Here is a 20,015-nt window from a genome sequence, read left to right on the forward strand (position 1 = left end):
AAGCCGGGGTCGAAATGCCGACCGCAGGCTTCCCGACAGTGAAAGCCCAGCATGGGACTAATGAAAGGCGTCTAAATACCGACGACTATCATTAGCCCCACGCCGAAATCCCTGCGCCCGGCATACCGAACGTAGGTAAGCCAGACGTCGGGAGCTATTAGCTGCGGGGGGGTTAGATATAGGGAATCCCAGGGGGATTTAGGCTTAGGCACCCCCCCGGGGGGTTAGGTGTAGGGTGCAGGGAGAGGGGGGATTAGGTTTAGGCACCCTTGGGGGGAGGTTAGGGTTAGGCACCACTAAGGGAGGATTACGTGGCAGGAGGGGAGGGTTAGGGTTCATACTTACCCTAGTCGGAATCTCCATCTGCCGGCCTTCCAGCGTCGGTATTTCATCCGCCGTGCTTGGGTCCGCCGGTATTACATACCGATTCCTATATATAATGTATATACATACAAGGGCCGACACTCACTGGTTTCACTAAAGCTGCTAAATGCCCCCAAAATGCTGTGGCCACACCCCCTCCAGGGGGGCCCCGGGAAGTTGCTGTACCGGGGCCCAGGAATTCTCTCGACAGCCCTGTGTGTGCTGACTAAGTGTGACTGTGTATATGTGTGCTGACTAAGTGTGACTGTGTGTGTGTGCCGACTAAGGGCCTGATTCAGAGCCGGACGCTATTTGCGCTCGCTCGTTCAGAAAAAGGGGCCGGATATTTAAATTGAGTGCTCGCTCTTTGCTGTCTGTTCACGCCTCTATGTCTGAGCGAGCGAACGAAACATACGCTCGCTATTTTGTAAAGACGCCCCCTGGCCGCTCGCATCCTATGTCATCTCCGCTATTTATTTGATTAATCGAGTACATCGAAAGGCATCTGAACTGCTCGCAGTGTTTGTGGTAGGTTTATCCTACCGCAATCATGCGAACAGTTCAGGCTAAGAGACAACCAAGTGACGTGGTCGATGACGCTGCTTTGTTAATTATGCACACCCTTAAAATGCCCGTTTGGACCGTTTGGCACGCCTGCGTTCGGATCACCACTCCCCATTTTCAAGCACCTTCCCCTGTTACCACCCACAAACGCCTCATCCTGTCACTCAAATTAGCAGGCACTCGCTATTTTGCGAGCGCTCGATTTTCGACCGCAATGACTGTTGGCGCATGCGCATTACGACCCATATGCATGCGCGGATGTGTGAACATCGCTCGGAGCGAACGAGCGGCCGCTTACGAGCTGCTCTGAATCAGGCCCTAAGTGTGACTGTGTGTGTGTGTGCTGACTAAGTGTGACTGTGTGTGTTGACTAAGGGCCTAATTCAGACCCGCTCGCGAGTGCTAAGCACTCGCAAGCAGGTCGATGTTGGGCCAGTGCGCATGCGCACGACGGAGGCGGCTCCGTCGTGCACATGCGTGAGACCCGGATAGCGACGGGCAAGCCATCGCTATGGGTCTCGCTACAAAGGGGACGTGCTGTCGATGTTGAGTGAGAGAACGCCCCCTTTGGTTGATGGGCGTGCCGGGGGCGTGGCTGCCCAGACGGAGGCGTTCCCATCGGAACGCCTACCGTCTGGGGCCGGCTCCACTGACATCACAAGTGATGTCAGTGGGAGTGCTCTCGGCTCTGATAGAGCCGAAAGCACTCCAGGGCTTGCGGCAGACGAGACCCTACCACAAGGGTCTCGTCGCAAGTCTGATGATCGCGATGGTCTTGACCATCGCGACCATCTTTTTGGCCGCTTGCTATAGCTGTGGGGGTCTGAATCAGGCCCTCAGTGTGATACACGGTACGAATGTTACATGTCTGCCTATGTTTTTATGACTAATACTTTTATGCACTATGGAGCGCCCCCTTTGTTCTATATATTAGCAGATTATATATATATATAATATATATATATATATAATGTGTGTGTGTGTTCAAAGTAGACATTTTCATGTGGGGGTATGGAAATATCAGGGGGGCTTTACTTAGGCAGGCCCAAATCCTGAGCCCCCTGATATTTCCATACCCCCACTTCCTCTTAAATACAGCATTCCCTCACAGTCACAGTACACCAAACACCCTGCTCTGCTCTGGTGACCGTGGTCGTGGCGGTCCCTTCCCTGGGCCCTTCCCCAATCTTTCTCCTTGATGGCACTGGCATTTTGAATTCAGTGCCGGCTGTGAGCAAACGACAGCTCGCGGACCGGCAGCCAATTAAGGGCGGTCACGTGGCCGCCCGATTGGCTGCCGGTCCGTTAACCTTGATTGGCTCGCGGCCAGAGCCAAATTTAAACATGTAGCTGCTTAATAACTGGTGCTGAGACAGTGATAGCGCCGGCCTCCCCTGATTGGCTGCCGCTCCACGAGCCATGATTGATTCGCGGCCAAAGATAAATTTAAATAAGCAGACAGCAGCTGTCTTCTCATATAGATCCAACGACGTGCAACAGAGTAAACGTCGGTAACATCGATGTACATTGGCCAGTCACACAGCATGCAAGTCAAGTCTGATCAGCTACAAACACTGCAGCTCTCCCGACATGACGAGAGCACTCATACTGCAAAGAAGATCGTAATGGATAATTTATGCACGCCCATGAAACACGTTTAAACTGTCAGCCACGTCTGCGTTTGCCTAACCCCCCCCCTTCCCCGTTACCTCCCCCAAATGCTGACTGCATGTCAATCACTTTGAGAGTGTTTCCTATGTGCGAGATTAATCGAAATGTAATTGAGAGCATACACATTTGCAAACAATTGCTCGATCTGTGAAAATATCGGCTTTGCATAAATCTCTAAATCAGGCCCCAACACTGCTCAAGCCAAATGCATACAAAATTGTGGCAAGAAAAAGGACTGGGGAGGGAAGACGGGTTATATGAACTGTGTGTCATTAATTATGGGAAGAATCAGGAAGAACTATTTGTATGAAAATCATTCATGTATGCCACTAGGGAATACATACGAATTACCGGCGGTCCCCTGGCCGGCGTTTGGAATCCCGACACCAGGAGGCCGGCAGAGGAGGAAATCCCGATCATCTAAGGTCAGTATACACTAACCTAATTCTAACCCCCTAACCCTCCTTTAGGGTGCCTAACCCTAACCTTCCCCCCTCTAAGTGCCTAAACCTAACCCCCCCCTTCCCCACTGCCTAAACATAAGTCCCCCGGGGAGGTGCCTAACCCTAAGTCCCCCCCGGGGGTGCCTAACCCTAACCCTCCCTCCCCCTAGCCTAACCCTAACCTCCCGGGGGGTGCCTAACCCTAAGTCCTCCCCAGGAGCCCTAAACCTAATCCCCCCCTGCGGGTGTCCGCAGCGGCGCCCGGCATCACTTCAATCGGGATGCCGGGCGCCGGTAAAATGACCGGCGTCTACATCTAGACGCCGATCATTTCACCCTCGCCGGGATATGACAGTCGGGAAGCCGGCTGTCGGTATAATGTCAGCCGGCTTCCCGATTGCATCCCGCCACTAGAGTCTACATGTATTTGTAATTAATGTTTATCAGCAAGAAAAACTTTTAAAAATTCAAAAACAACAGTGTGAAATAGTTATTGAGGGTATATCATCAGCTGTGCATTGAACAGGGAATAATGCAAGATTCTTATTTGGAGATATATATATATATGTATATATATATATATATATATATTTAAGCATTGATACTTCCATTTAATATTGTATGTGTCATTGATATCTATATATCTTTTTGATTAGTTATTTTTTTTTTTTACATTTGGTGCTTGAGAGCACATACATTCCAGCTCACTAGTGCCTGGACCCTTTGATCGGGCACTCGTCTCCCAAACCTAGATATCCTGTCCTTGCTTTGGCCTAGTCCCCTCTGCTGACTGTTGATTCAGGCTTTATTCTTTGAAGTCTGGGACTCCTCTATCCTGAGAAGACGGAACCCTGTTGCCTTTACTATACCCCATGCTGTTAATCCAGAACCCAGCACCATCCAGGGCACTGCATCATCCAGACCTCATCTGTTTCCACTATGCATATTGTCTCTTTGTACTCCCTCCCTTTAGAATGTAAGCTCTAACGGGCAAGCTCTCTGTCTTCCTCACATCTCAGTCTTGTCTTATGCTGAATGGGTCCTATGTGTATTTTGCTCAAACTGCATCCTTTCATCTTATTCTTCCTAATTGTTAGGTTAATGTCTGCCATGCCTGTCCTGCGTGTCTAAGCTGAATTCCTCTATCTCAGTGGTTCAGTTAGCAAGGCTGGTTGGTACTCGATCTTGAGTACCACCTACACAGCCTTTGGACTTTGTTGGAAAGACCTTGTGACTTCAGGCGTTTTGCAGAGACACTTGTAACAGGGGGGACCTGTGAGTGGAGGGGAGAATGGATGTGGACAGTCACAGGAAAGAATCTGGTGTGCTCAGTGCTGTGTGTTAGCTCTGTGTGGGGCTGGAGAGTGGGACCCCAGGAGACATGCTTGCCATACCTGGTGGCTCTCCGGGTTGCGGGGCTGTGGTGGGTACCTAATCCTGTCCCCAGTGGGTGCATGCACAGTAGGGATGGACTGGGATGAGTGTGCCCAGTAAGGGGTGATGCGAGTATGGCCTTTAATCATTTGTATGGTGGGAGAGGGGTGTATGCCCAGAATGGGGGGTGGTGGTAGTGTGTCCAGTGGGGGAGGGGGTGTGCCCAGCAGGGAGTGGTAAGTGTACCCAATAGGAGAGGGGTGAGAGTGGTAAGTGTGCCCAGTAAGGAAGGGTGGGGCTGAGAGAGCATCGTAGAGGCGGCAGAGAGAGCTATGGAGGGGATAATGTGCTATGTGGAATGAATGTCACAAAATGTTTACAGGTTTATAAATTCACACCTTCTACAGAGTGGTACTTGACCTAATTCAATAGTCGTTATATGGTACTCACCCAAAAAAGGTTGAGAATCCCTGCTTTATCTGCCATATGATTTGGTTGAAATTACACCATTCATTTTATTCTGCCTACTTGTTGTCATTATGACATCTTGTACGCCCGGCTCTCCTGATATTAATGCAATGCTTTGATGTTTGCTCTGTACTTACACTATGGTTATCTATTGTGTAATTACTCATGCCGGGGTGTTGTTCCCAAGCTATACTTCTCGTGTGGACTGACCGGCAAAATTCCCTGCCACCCAGGATAGAAACGTCAGTGATAACCCCCGGGCCACTTTCCACTGGAGGCAAGCAGTTCTGCCTACCTGGAGCCCACCAAGCTGTAAGTGAGGATCCAGGTGGGAGGGTGCACAATGTGCTGCTGCTTACCTCCTGTGAAAGGTTTCAGTCTCTCCCCACCATGGCGGCTACCTCAAAATGCCACCCAGCATAAAACAAAAATTCTGGGGAGAACACTGCATGCTCTGCCAAACAGATAAGATCACTATAAATCCTTGTGTCCTCTGCTTTCGATTTACAGTAAAATGCTTCTTGTTTTTTTTCTCTCTGCTGTTTACAAATATGTTCATTCAGCAAGAACTTAATGTCCCATACAGAAACAGGCTGTTTCCACATCTGACAGTGACAACGTGGCTCTCTAGCTGTTGTGGAACTATAAATCCCAGCAGGGCATGCTGCGAGCTATAAACACTAGTCGGATGCACCTAAAATCTGCCTCTTTCCCCTAGAGACAGAAGATCCAATCAGTGTGCGCCGTGGTGCTCCACCCTCACCCATTATTCCCCCTGAGCCCTCACCTTGTATGCCCGACCCAGCCCCCACCGACCACTCTCCACTACCAGGTCAGCACCAAGCGGCTTCTTCTGCCGTCATCACCGGTACAGCTATAACGCCCCGCCCACTCATCTAGCCACGCGCCCCAGCAGGGGAACCAATCGCAAAGCTCCCGGCCTACGTAACCTCTTCCTCTACCGCCGCCCAGAGGGGACAAACAACCAACGCGTTTGCACTACCTCTCTCCAACCCACATCTATATCAAGCGTTTCAGGCCTTAAATCACCAGTGCGACCAGCAGGGCCCCTTTGTGTTGTCTGACCCGTCTCCCCCAGTGCGCTGGCTGCTCTGCGTCCTCTATGTAAGGAGTGGCAGCAGTAACACTATCGCACACAGGAGCCGTGTCTCCACGTTACAGTTACACGGAGCTGCCCTGTATGAGGCGAGGCTAGCCGGTGACAGATGTGACTTGGTCCTCGGTGTATATCTATTATCACTCGCTGTGTTCCCCGGCCGCCGCCTCCTCCTTTTCCTCTCTAGCGACTGCACTATACATCCAGCCCTGCTCCCAGCCAGGCACAGGGTGTGTACACACAGCCATCTCCCAGCACACGCCCGGGCACACATCATAGGCGGCTCCGGTACCAAGATGTCCAACCGAGCGCTGTGCAGAGAGGCGAGCCACGCCGGGAGCTGGTACACCGCCTCAGGTACCGGGGGAGGGAGTGCCGGTGTGGTGGGGGGAGGGCTGCTGGAGTCATGCACTCTACTGTACTAGTGAAGAGTTGGGGAACAATATTTGGGTATCGTATAAATCTGTTAAAGTGTTGGATTAGTGGTGACATGCATGTTAGAGTGTAAGATTAGTTATGGCATGGTAGAGTGCTGGATTAGTGGTGACATGGCATGGTAGAGTGCTGGATTAGTGGTGACATGGCATGGTAGAGTGCTGGATTAGCGGTGACATGGTAGAGTGCTGGATTAGCGGTGGCATGGTAGAGTGCTGGATTAGCGGTGGCATGGTAGGGTGGATTAGCGGTGACATGGCATGGTAGAGTGCTGGATTAGCGGTGGCATGTTTCAGTAGGATTAGTTGTGGCATGGCATGGTAGAGTGCTGGATTAGTGGTGGCATGGTAGAGTGCTGGATTAGTGGTGGCATGGCATGGTAGAGTGCTGGATTAGTGGTGGCATGGCATGGTAGAGTGCTGGATTAGTGGTGACATGGCATGGTAGAGTGCTGGATTAGTGGTGGCATGGTAGAGTGCTGGATTAGCAGTGGCATGGTAGAGTGCTGGATTAGCAGTGGCATGGTAGTGTGGATTAGCGGTGACATGGCATGGTAGAGTGCTGGATTAGCGGTGACTTGGTATGGTAGAGTGCTGGATTAGCGGTGGCATGGCATGGTAGGGTGTTGGTGGCATGGTAGAGTGGATTAGCGGTGACATGGCATGGTAGAGTGCTGGATTAGTGGTGGCATGGTAGAGTAGGATTAGTTGTGGCATGGCATGGTAGAGTGTTGGATTAGCGATGGCATGGTAGAGTGCTGGATTAGTGGTGACATGGCATGGTAGAGTGCTGAATTAGTGGTGACATGGCATGGTAGAGTGCTGGATTAGTGGTGGCATGGTAGAGTGCTGGATTAGTGGTGACATGGCATGGTAAAGTGCTGGATTAGCGGTGACATGGCATGGTAGAGTGCTGGATTAGTGGTGTCATGGCATGTTAGAGTGTAGGATTAGTTATGGCATGCTAGAGTGTTGGATTAGCGGTGACATGGCATGGTAGAGTGCTGGATTAGCGGTGGCATGGTAGGGTGTTGGTGGCATGGTAGAGTGGATTAGCAGTGACATGGCATGGTAGAGTGCTGGATTAGCGGTGGCATGTTTCAGTAGGATTAGTTGTGGCATGGCATGGTAGAGTGCTGGATTAGTGGTGGCATGGCATGGTAGAGTGCTGGATTAGTGGTGACGTGGCATGGTAGAGTGCTGGATTAGTGGTGACGTGGCATGGTAGAGTGCTGTATTAGTGGTGGCATGGTAGGGTGTTGGTGGCATGGTAGAGTGGATTAGCGGTGACATGGCATGGTAGAGTGCTGGATTAGTGGTGGCATGGCATGGTAGAGTGCTGGATTAGTGGTGACGTGGTATGGTAGAGTGCTGTATTAGTGGTGGCATGGTAGAGTGCTGGATTAGCAGTGGCATGGTAGTGTGGATTAGCGGTGACATGGCATGGTAGAGTGCTGGATTAGCAGTGACTTGGTATGGTAGAGTGGTGGATTAGCGGTGGCATGGTAGGGTGTTGGTGGCATGGTAGAGTGGATCAGCGGTGACATGGCATGGTAGAGTGCTGGATTAGCGGTGACATGGCATGATAGAGTGCTGTAGGCACCTGTGTAATGTAAGTCTCTGTGGAGGGACATTATTAGTATGTAACATTGGATTGAGAAGACAAATAATGATCCATAAATAAGATGATCCCTTAGTGCTGGCCAGAGTAGAGAGAGACATTGGAAGCAGATGGTCAGCAACCATTGATGTTATTGATTCAATGGCATTACCTTTTCCATCGAATTGCAGGTATGTGATGGTTGCTAGTCATCATATATGTACAGTAGCTTTCTGATCCCCGTTATGTGCAGAAGGTCGTGTCTGCAGCTCAACTAATGTGCACATAAGTGGAGCAATGAATGCTTCTGTGCATGCGCACAGTAAAACCATTGATGGTTACACAATCTAATGGATGCAATGGCTAGTAATCATCGCAATTCTGGATTTGATGTCGGAAACCCAGCAACCATTCGATGCTGGACTTCTGTTGTCCATCCCTAGGCCATAGTAAAATTATCTACTATACCTATTGTTCCTTTCTCACTTTGCATCACTTCTATTCCTCACAGCACAACTAGGAGATGCTTCAATTGCGGCTGACGCCTTTAGCCAGATCTCCCCAAAATCACATTTCTATTTACAGCTTCATAACGGTGCATACGAAACTGATTGCTGGAAATTGAATCGACCCCCTGGACTAGAAGGGGAGGAATTTGTTCTCAGCAGTGGAAGCAGTTGCCGTCCATCTATAATGCACATTTTTCCTCACACCCCATAGAGGTGTACAGGAGAACTTGTGTTGCAAGAGATGCCATAATTGGCTGATACATGTGTAGCCTGGAATTGCAGAGATGGCCTGCAGCATATCTTGCAAATTGATTCTCCTCTCTCCTTGAAATGTGAAGGAATATCCCAAACCCAACCAAATCATACTTAGGGCGGGATTCAATTAGCCCCGTTACCTAAACGGGTGCTACTTGATTGCCGGCTCGTATTCAATTAGACCCACTTATCGGGTATTTCTTTTCAGGTCTCCTGAGATCCTAAAAGAAATCCCTGTTAACTGTGCAGTTTCAGGTGATAACTGGCAGTTAATGCACAGGCCTGTGAATTTATCACAGATCCTGTGTGTTAATGCCCGATAACCCATGTTATACTCCTTTTACATCGGAGCTAAAACCTGGGTTATTGCAGGGTTAACCCGGGCAGCTCCTTGGTGTAAAAGGGGTGAGGGTTGGATCGCCGAGTCGAGTGACCCGGCAATCCAACCCAGGTAAATAGCAGGGTTCAACACGGGCGTAGCCCGTGAAACCCTGCCGTGTGTACGGCGCATTCTGGGTCTTGATGACCTGCAGTGCGCCGCAAGCCGGCCGATTGGTCCGGCTTCAGTGGCGGTTGGAGATGACGTCATCTCCAAGCGTCCACTTTCACACCGGAAAACCCGGGTCTATGCAGACCCGACAGCGGTGTGAGCGTCGCCAACTCGGGAATATCCGGCTAAATTCTGGGTCTGATCCGGATAGGAACCCTGTTCCAACTCCGGGTCAGACCCGGAATTTTGGTGGAAAAGGGGTATAAGTGGAAAGTTGTAATATTGCTTGTGTTTAACATGTGTTGACAGGGCTATCAGGCGAATTTGGGAGGCTAATTGACTTGCTCTGGGCGTTAAAGCCTGAGGCTAGCTCATGTTATTACCTGCAGTAATTTACAGCAGGGATGGGCTTTAGCTGACATTTATTTATTACCAGTTATTACACAAGTTTTGCTGCGCTTCACAGAGTATATTTGGCCATTCATATCAGTCCCTGCCCCAGTGGAGCTTACAATCTTTATTCCTTACTACACATGCTCACACACATACATGCTAGGGTTAATTTTTTGATGGGAGCCAATTATCATACCAGTATATCTTCGGAATGTGGAAAAAAGACGGAGGAAACCCACGCAAGCACAGGGAGAATATATAAACTCCACACAGTTAGGGCCTTAGTGGGAATCAAACCCACAACCTCAGTGCTGTGAGGCAGTAATGCTAACCATTATTGGCCCTGTAAGTGTGTGAGTTTTTTTATATTATATATATTATATTTTATTATGCATACACGGTGTTCCCACTAGGCTGTAGTAGCAGGGCGCCGCGCCCTGCCTGATTTTAAAAAGGGCAAAATGCTCTCTGCCCTTTTAGCTAAAGCAGCCTTCCCCACCCATGGGCTGCAGTGTCCTGCTGGTGGGAAAAGTTGCAGTGACAGATCACTTCCCGGTGAATAGACGCTATGTGCACGGCATCTATTCACCGTGAGGGGAGAGCTTGAGGGACGCCCAGCACCTCCGTAAGTGCTGGGCACGCCACAAAGTGTGATGAATTGGGGGCGTGACAAGGACACTCCCCTCCCTGATTGGCGTGCACAGAAGCTCCTGGCCGGCAGCCCCAACACCATGACCCACCCACTTTCTAGCGGGAACACTATATACACGCACACGGGAGTAGTTCTGTAGTCGGGACCTATAGACACTGGTGAGTGTGGGCTATGCCACTGCGTATTTATTACTGCTAGGTGCGTAGGAGGTTAATGGGCATCATTTGCTAATTAGGGTGGGTGATAATGTTACAATCTTGGCCTATTGACACGGGGGGTGGGGGGGATCAAACGCCTCCTAGTCATATTTTTTCAATGCAATAAAATACATATATATATTTTAAAGTGTTTTTTTTTTTGTTTGTTTTTTTACTAAAGTCAGAATGTTGAGTTGGATTTAAACTTGGTTTAAATGTGGATTTCTTGTTTACGTTTTTCTAATGCATATATATTGCACAATAACATATTTCGAAAAGCATTATCTAGACATTTTCAAGTTTCTTGTGCCAACAAATATAATTATTTTTTGTGTAAAGTTGTGTGGGCTCATGACACTGGCTTCACATTGTCACAAGAAAATAATAATAATAATAATAATAAGCTCTAAACATTGTGCTGAATATCTGGAAAAGATAAATGAAGCAAGTACTGTCTGGTAGAACAAAGGCTACAAGAGGGATTGTGAAAAAGGTGTGCCTGAGCAACACTGCCAATCGGGTGACTGCCTCAAGCAGCCATGTAAACTAACAAAATGATTCAGAGGCTGCCCTACTGGATATGTTCTAAATAGGATTTACTTCTGTCACTGGATACATCACTTAATCTTGCAGACTATTCTCTATAGAATTGTTTGTGTTAGCACATTGATGAAATGACCAGGCCCCATCACACAAGAGGCTTTGTGTTTGTGTTGGCACTGTAAGAATGTCTGTGTTATGCTGATAAAGAATAAATGTTTTTGGAGCAATGGAGACAAAAAAAATAATATAGGCTTTCATTTAATATCATGTTAAGTTTATTGTTCTTGACTCACAAGACAATTTGCTGTGTTACAACTCACTATGTAGACTGCAGTAGTTTATTATCAGTGCAAAATCATGCATTTCCCAGCTTGCTGTCTCCTCTTGTGCTTTGGATGGATAAAAGCTTATGTTTTTAATTAACCCTTTTACAAGTTTTCTTAAGACCAACTGCATTATGAGGAATACGACTGTGGTTTATGGAACAATGCCACCGTATTTAAAGTGGCTCTCCTCTCTAGTTGCAGACAGACCTCCCAAAGGCCTTCTGATGCAAGGGAGCAACTTGATTTCTTCTATTGATCTTTGTCGTCAGTGAACATGTAAATGTTTCTCTGTAAAATGCCACCATTTTAGGTTTTTGTTTTAATTTTTTTTTCTTTGAGACAATTTCAAGTGCTAGATGCATTGTTAGAATAGAGGGGGTGGGGTTATGATGACACAAGATGGAACATAGCCCTGATTGCGAGGAGGATTATATATAACAGCACAATACTCTTCTCACAAGGGGGAGCAATTATGGGCACACTGAGCTACTGCAAAATGCTGCCTTTGCTCACAAAGAGCAGGACTCTTAACCAGAGACATAACTAGGGTTAATGGCGTCCCTTGAAAAATGTTTTAAAAAATATTGGTACTTCTTCTGGAGGGCAAAAAGCGCCCTGCCCTCACAGCGCAGCGCCCCACTAAGACAGGCTGTGGGTGCCGTCTTCACCCACTGGGTGCAGTGTCCCGCAGGTGGGGAGATGTGCAGTGACCCGGTGAATAGACTCTGGGCGCATGCGCCCGGGATCTATTCTACCTGTCAGCAGCGTTTGGGGGCTGCCCGGCGTGTCCGTAAGTGCCGGGCACGCCCCCAAGAGTGATGAAAAGGGGATGCGTCTTATAGACACGCCCCCTTTTCAGTGACCATGCCCCCTTTTCGGGTGTGTGCGGCAGTGCCCTCTCTAGCTCCGGTGCCCTGCCTGCCGCTGGAGCTAGAGTGAACACTATGTTTTATACACTAAAAACCCAACACAAACCCACTGCTATCATAGACAGATCATTGGCTGTGTAATAAAGTGAGTCTCAACCATCATGTACCCCGAACAGGTCATGTGTCGAGTATTTCTGTAGGTGGGATAATTACGGATTCAGCAAAATGACTCCCCCTGTGATTAACCACTTACCTGACAAATAGTTTTTTCTAAAAACCGCTCAGAGATTGTAATTTTTATTTAAGATAATTACTGTAGGTGAAGAACATGATTTCATAAAAAAAATATATATTCTTTAATATTTATAAAAATTATTCTTTCAAACGTCTGATCACCACCATCGGGAACATCGCGACCTCCTTTTTCACAGCGGCTTCAGGCACCAGATACACTTTAGTGGGTGGGGGAGGTTAATTTTCTTTTTCTCAGCAGCTGATCATCTCTGCAGCCGCTGGGTGGGGGTTCCTGCTGTGCTGACCGATCAGCAGTGATCGGCAGACACTGGGGGAGGGTGCAAGCGAGCAGAGGGACCGGAGAGCAGCAGTTGTGGGAAGATTCTCTTCCTTCAGCCGTCCACACTGTTTATCTGACTGGTCAAAATATTGTGACCATATCAGATAACGCACAGCCTGGTGTAGTCGGAAAAATGCGATCATGCCAGGCAAGTGGTTAAAGAAATCCACAAAATATGGGGTTCCTTACAGACTGGTGTTGAGAACCCCAGGTCTATTTATTATATGGCATTTAAGAAGCTCTAAATGACACGAGGAGAAAGAGTAAGTCCAAGGAGGGATAAGCTGTGCAACATGATAAAAGAAAATTATAACTGTACAGCTGTAGATGCTATAAAATATTTAATATAATAAGAAACAGAAAAGGGGGTTTATTGACTGTGGGCGACAATACTGCTATTGGTACACTGAATAAATTAAGCAAAGTGCTAAGTGCAAGATGTGCCTATAAATCACACAGTAACTTATGCATTGATAAGTAAAAAAGTGTTTTAGTGCAAGGATAGACCAATAAGGTGATATAAAATTGTCAAAACTGGTTTTAAAAGATATTAATTTAATCTAAACGAGATAAAAACAAATACATTATAAAAGAGTCTGCATTTGGATCTCATGGGCAAGCAAGATCCAAATGCAGACTCTTTTATACTGACATCCAGATAAGCTAAACCTCTTTTATCCTAATTTGCAAACTAATTGCTTTCATTTTTATTCCTAATTTTTTCAATATTGTATTGATTTGTGGTATTGCCTCTTGAAGGTACCATAATGTTTTTGTATATGAATAGTACATCCAATAGTGATGTCAACAATAAGGAAATTAAAAAACTGTATACTTGGTTTGTGTAGCAGCTTCTAATTCTGGTTCTCAGCAATCTACCCAATGTAACATTTACAGCACAGACTCTTCAGAGAAAATGACATTTTGTGAGGCAAAAATCTGATGCGTCTCCAGTCAAAATGCCAGCTTCATTAGAGGTACAATGGGAACGTGAGTTACTATAGTAATTATCCACCCTTATTAAGCTCAACAACTGGCATATACCTGTCTATTAACTAGTGTTAACTCTAGCTCCAGCGGCAGGCAGGGCGCCGGAGCTAGAGAGGGCAACCTTATGCGTGCGCCCGAAAAGGGGGCGTGTCTATAAGACGCGTCCCTTTTCGTCATACTTGGGGGCGTGCCCGGCGCTTACGGACAGACCGGGCAGCCCCCAAGCACTGCAGAAAGGGAGAATAGATGCCGGGCGCATGCACTCGGCGTCTATTCTCCGGCGGTGACCGGGACACAGCATGTTTCTCCACCCGCGGGACACTGCGTTCCGCGGGTGAGAACGGCACCCGCAGGGTGTGAGGGCAGGGCGCTTTTTGCCCTCCTCCTGGAGGGCAGGGTGCTTTTTGACCTCCAGAAGGAGGGCAGGGCGCCGCGCCCCGCTAAAACAGCCTAGCGGGAACGCTATATTAACCACATGTGTGTCAGTTAAATGTCTTGGTATACATTTTAAGACAACCCAACCATAAAATAATAAATTAAAAAATACTGTATACTAAAAGGTGGTTGAAAATAACATACTAAATAGTTTATATGAAAAATAAAAAATAAAATTGCTGACATGGACGTTCTATCTGAAAAAGTTCATAAACATTTACTTATCTTTGTGTTGAGACTTAAAAACAAAATAATTGCATCTAAAATAAATAGGATCCAAGATTCTGAAAAAATGTTTTAAAAGAATGAAATGAAAACTACATTAAATTCACAAAACTATTGTTACCACACACGCTTTTTGACAGGGTTCCGACAAGTATTTTCTCTCATCCCTAAACCAGCTCAATGCCGCACATCCACTAGCGCAGGGGTTCTCAAACTCGGTCCTCAGGACCCCACACAGTTCACTTTTTGCAGTTCACTCAGCAGGTGCACAGGTGTATTCATTACTCAATGACACATTTGAAAAGATCCACAGGTGGAGCTAATTATCTCACTTGTGATTCTGTGAGAGACCTGGAAAACATGCACTGTTTGGGGTCCTGAGGACCGAGTTTGAGAACCTGTGCACTAGCAGACCAAAAAACTGCTGCATGATTATGACATTGTAATCGTGCAGTCGTTTCACAGTCCGTTCAGTGTAGGCACATCAATCATCACCTAACATGCCCAACCTGACGTTATCGTCAGGCTGACCAGCATGTTTGGGCGATGATTGATGTAGGAAACGACCAGCGGGAGCGCGCATCGCTGGTCGTTTCTGACAACGTGCGCGATTTGTGCCCGACTACTGAGCGATTGCACGATTCTGATGTCGTAATTGTGCAATCGCTCAGTAATGTCGCGTAGTGGATACGCGGCATTAGAAGATTGCTTGGCCATACTATTAGCAACAATCGCAGTGAGCTGGAACTTAAATCGCATACCATTATTTGGTGATAATATACAAGAGTTAGTGGCATCATTCCAAATAAATATTTATTTTGTGTCACGCAATATACACATGTGTTTACTCTCCAGGTAAAAAGAGGTGATGAATACCGAACATTTATAAGTATACAAGAAATAGCTGTCTAAATATATTAGATTTTGTAAACATAATTGGCTGTCCTTGCAGTATCTGTCTTGGTTGCACACCGTTGGGGTAACCATTACCTGCGATTACAAAGACCCTTTAGTTTGCAACACATGGGTTGATATCAACCATTAAAATTGTTATTTATACCGATGTTTTTATATATCTTTGCTACAAGTCACATTAAAAAGCCCCTCTTGGTGCCCAGGCAAGCCGTGCTGCATGGTGTATTGAGGCTAGATATGAGGACACATCTGTACAACAAGCAAATGCTCCTGTGTATATCCAGTAATAGGAAGCATCTGAGGGTAGAAGAGTTGAAGAGCCCAGAAACCATCCTACCCCCACCCAGGGCTGGCTCTAGGGGTGTTTGACCAGTGCGGTCGCACAGGGGCGACACCCGTAGAGGGGTGGCACCCCTCCCAAGCAGTACGATTTCAGCGGGACAGTACTGTCTCGCTGTTCCACCCACGGGCTGGAGTGGCCCGCGGGTGGCAAATCGGGAGGTTGGGGACCCCCACTGCCGCAGCTGTGAGGTGGTGCCGGACCCCCGGAGTGTGAATGGAAGCGCGCGCGGCAACCATTTACTGACTGGAGAGGGCTGGGGAAGCCCAGCCAGTGACGGAGTGCTGGGCTTTACCCCCAGCCTGACGTTATTTGGAGGCGTGCCATGCCTCAAAATAACATCACACAGGGGACGTGGCCTATGGTAATTAGGCCACGCCCCCAAATTCGGTCGCGCGCGATGTTACGGCGCCTTCTGAAGGGCCGGCACAGGGTGCTCCGAGCCCAGGAGCCGGCCCTGCACCCACCTCACGCAAGTGCAAGCTGGTTTGCAGTGGTGCACCTGCTGGTTCCTGTAGATCAGGGGTTCCTAACCACGGTCCTCCTCAAGGCACACTAACAGTCCAGGTTTTAGGGATAGCCATACTTGAGCACAAGTGACTTAATTAGTACCTCAGTTATTTTGATTTAACCATTTGTGCACAATCATGGATATCGCTAAAACCAGGACTGTTAGTGTGCCTTGAGGACCGAGGTTGGGAATCACTCCTGTAGATGATACAGTGGTGCACCAGAGTCTAACCATGTCTGCGAGCTCTCGGCCGACGCCCCCTCCACAGCTGCACCCAGAATGCACTCCCCACCCTCGTTACACCACTGCTCGTAACAGCTATGAACTGGCTTGTTGTTTTTTTGTTTCTAATTATGTTAGCCTCTTTCCTCCATAACCTAACATTTTACTTCAATATTGACATGGATTATGAGACAAACATTCCTGAGTGAATCCTCCATTTCCAGACATCTTTTATTTTTTGGGGGTTTGTAAATGTTATCCTGCAACATCTGTTTGAAATGTAGACGTGTCATGTAGGGGCTGCCAATGGGAGCTACACTAAAGTGAAGGTTGAGTAGGGGATTGGACAACAGAGAGTAAGAAAGGAAGCAAAGAGTGGGGGAACTGACTTAAGGTGGCCATACACGGTGAGATTCAAAAGTTGGTCAGAAAATTCTTCCCTTCAGATACAGGACGATTTGTATTTAAAATGCAACTATTTCACATAAGACCATACGATTTGATCAATCACATAAACGTAATGTGTGTCAATTCCTACATGATCAGTTGAGATCTCTCTGCAAAACCATCTGATCTGCGATCCAACTAGACAACGGCGGGGACGCGCATCGGGGTCGCAGAAGCTGGCCAAACATCATAACAATATCGTTCCAACCAGTCAACAAGTTGGCTGGTTGGAATGATAATTGGGTAGTGTGTGGGAGCAAAAGATAATCAGCCGTTAGCTCCCACACGACCAAATAATGGACAAAAACTGTCAAACTAGTTCGGAAACTCAAAACATGCTTGATTATTCCCAACTAGTTGCCCGCTAATCATTCTATCAATCAATCATCATCAGTGTAGAGGTAAAGTTTCCAACTTACCCACCAACTGAACGATAAGTAGGCTTACACTGAACGGCCGTGTACACCTACTTTTTCCCTATCCTCATGGCCATCACTGCCGGGGCTGCCCCTGTCAGCCGGGGGTACCTCACCTGTTAGCAGTGGTGGTGGAGCCGGAGGAAGATCAGTGGTGATCACCTCCTTGAACATGAATTAATATTTTCACTTGAATTTACCATTGTGCTTTTGCCGGGAGAGGGGGTCTGATAAGAGTCTGTCCCTGCGAAGAGCTGGAAGTAGCGTGTGAGGTACTGAATTTGTTGTGGACTCGGGGTGGTGATAGGAGCAGACACAGAAGCAGACTTAAATTAAAAAATTGGAGTTTTTAATAAGTGACTTAGAAGACCTGGGAATGGCAAATAAAAAATCCAGGTATAGCACGAAGGTGCACTTGATAACTGTAGTGGGGGTTAATGGGAAATGTCCAGATAGTGAAAGGCAGGAACAGTCCAGTATACTAATATGGTGAGCTGTAACGAGTGCAGGTATGGTAAGCTGTAACAAATGCAGGCTGAGGTAATGAAGTCCAGCTGGGAGTGAAGGGAGGCAAGGTGCAGGGAACAGCAGGTTCTGGTACTCAGGCAGGTGAAAGGTATGTGGAGGGTGCAGGGTAAATCCAGCAGGTTGGAGCAGGCAAGGTTCAGGCTAGAAGCGTAACTGACAGGCAGGCAGGTAAGGCACAGGTACTCTCTCTCAGCCGCAGCTGAGAAACACGTTGCACTGGCAAAGGAAGGAAGGCTCTGGACCTTCCTAAATACTCAGTGCCGCGCTGTGACTGGCTGGAATGAGCACATGACCTACCAGGATTGGACAGCCGTTATCACATGGCCGCAGGCAAGATGGCGGGGCCCATGCCAACGGAACGGAAACACCGCCAGACCTCACCAGGCCTAGTGACAATGTGCCCGCACAGAACCACGCGCAGCCAATTCCCCTCGCCAAACACCAGCACCGCTGCCAGAGACCCCCCCCCATAACGACCTCACAGGTAATACCCGGTGACTACCATGCCGAGAATCCCTGGCCGTGACACAGCGTGATAGCTTATACTATCACACCGCTTCCTGGTTTGGAGCCTTAGCGCACATTGCGCATACGTTACTTTAATCCTTCATACTTGCCTGGTCCCACTGTACAGAAGTAATCCAAAGGGTACATTTTAACAATTGGAAAAAATAGACATGCAAAATGTTTTCTTAACTAAAATTTGAAAAAAATATTCAAATCATGCAGAAGTAGGCGAAACCAGTCGGCCTGCTTTTTTTGACATCAGAAGTTGGAAAGAAGTTGGCTGGTGTGCTGAAAATGTTGGCAGGTTGGCTGGTCTGATGAAAAAGTTTGTTAGGTGTGTGGGGCATCGTTGGATGGTTGGAGACTGAAGCTGGCCATACATCAGACCAACTTTCCTCCAACCATCCAACTAGTTGGTTGGAATGAAAATCCGGTAATGCATGGGAGCAATGACAATCAGCCATTTGCTCCCAAACACCAGAAAACGGACGAAAGCTGCTGTTCAGAAAAGTTTTTTAAATCAAACCGATTTAACCAATTTGCTTGAAACTTTTTTGTGTTTTCTGGTGTTTGGGAGCAAATTGCTGATTGTCATTTGCTCCCATGCATTACCAGATTTTTTTCCAACCAGCCAACTAGTTGGATGCTTGAATGAAAGTTGGTCTAGTGTATGGCTAGCTTTAGGGGGCAATTCCAAGTGATGTGAGATTACCCTCACCTCCTGAGGGTCTTGTTGTCGTGTCAGTCTTGCAAATAAACAGGAAAAATAATTTAGAGTACCCAAATTTTATTGATATTTAAGAAAATCAAGTTCAGTGACACCAATTGTCAAACATGGAGGAGGAAGTGGGATGGTCCTATAGATTGTATGTTTGCGAGGAGGGTCGTGTTACCTCTTTCTGTTATTACCCAGTCTAATTTTATTAAATTCGTATTCCTATTTTTTTCCATTTGAAAAGCACAATGGAATGAGCTGGCACTATATAAGTAAATGTTAATAAATCCTGCACAATAAGTTATACCAAAGCCTTTTGCAGCACCATGTAGTACACTCCGGTCTACGCCTAGTGGGTCAAGGGTTCATCAGTAGCAAGATAATGCCCTAAAACATAGTCAGGTGCATACATATTGGGACATTGACAGAATATTCATATTTTGGCCTCTATTCACAACCACAATGGCTTTGAAATGAAACAAACAAGATGTGCTTTAACTGCAGACTTTCAGATTTAATTTGATGTAGGAATTACAACGGTTTCTATATGTGCCTCCCACTTTTTAAGGGGCCAAAAGTAATGGGACTACCAAAGAGCTGTCACTATCAGTGAATCAAGCCATCAGGCTGAAAAATCAAAACAAACCCATCAGAGAGATATCAAAAAGATTAGGTGTGGCCAAATCAACTGTTTGGAACATTCTTAAAAAGAAAGAACGCATCGGAGAGCTCAGCAACACCAAAAGACCCGGAAGACCATGGGAAACAACTGTGGTGGATGACAGAAGAATTATTTCCCTGGTGAAGAAAAACCCCTTCACAACAGTTGGTCAAATCAAGAACACTCTCCAGGAGATAGGTATATATGTGTCAAAGTCAACAATCAAGAGAAGACTTCACAAGATTGAATATAGAGTGTTCA

General features: G+C 47.1%; 2 protein-coding genes across 2 annotated transcripts in view; one reads left to right on the plus strand and one right to left on the minus strand.

Moving 5' to 3' along the window:
- PSEN2 (presenilin 2) overlaps positions 1 to 5,718 on the minus strand; it is a 90,824-nt gene extending 85,106 nt beyond the window's left edge. The window contains exon 1 of the mRNA XM_088474339.1: positions 5,671 to 5,718. The gene's annotated coding sequence lies outside the window, so the exon portion shown is untranslated. The remainder of the gene's footprint in view (positions 1 to 5,670) is intronic.
- Positions 5,719 to 6,202: 484 nt separating this feature from the next.
- The window catches only part of MEMO1 (mediator of cell motility 1), a 42,255-nt gene continuing 28,442 nt past the window's right edge, over positions 6,203 to 20,015 (plus strand). The window contains exon 1 of the mRNA XM_088474343.1: positions 6,203 to 6,357. Coding sequence (XP_088330469.1) covers positions 6,297 to 6,357 — 61 coding nt within the window. The 5' untranslated portion in view covers positions 6,203 to 6,296. The remainder of the gene's footprint in view (positions 6,358 to 20,015) is intronic.

Source organism: Taudactylus pleione, unplaced genomic scaffold (genome assembly GCF_031769625.1).
Source record: "Taudactylus pleione unplaced genomic scaffold, aTauple2 ptg000154l, whole genome shotgun sequence".
NCBI classification, from domain to species: Eukaryota; Metazoa; Chordata; class Amphibia; order Anura; family Myobatrachidae; genus Taudactylus; species Taudactylus pleione.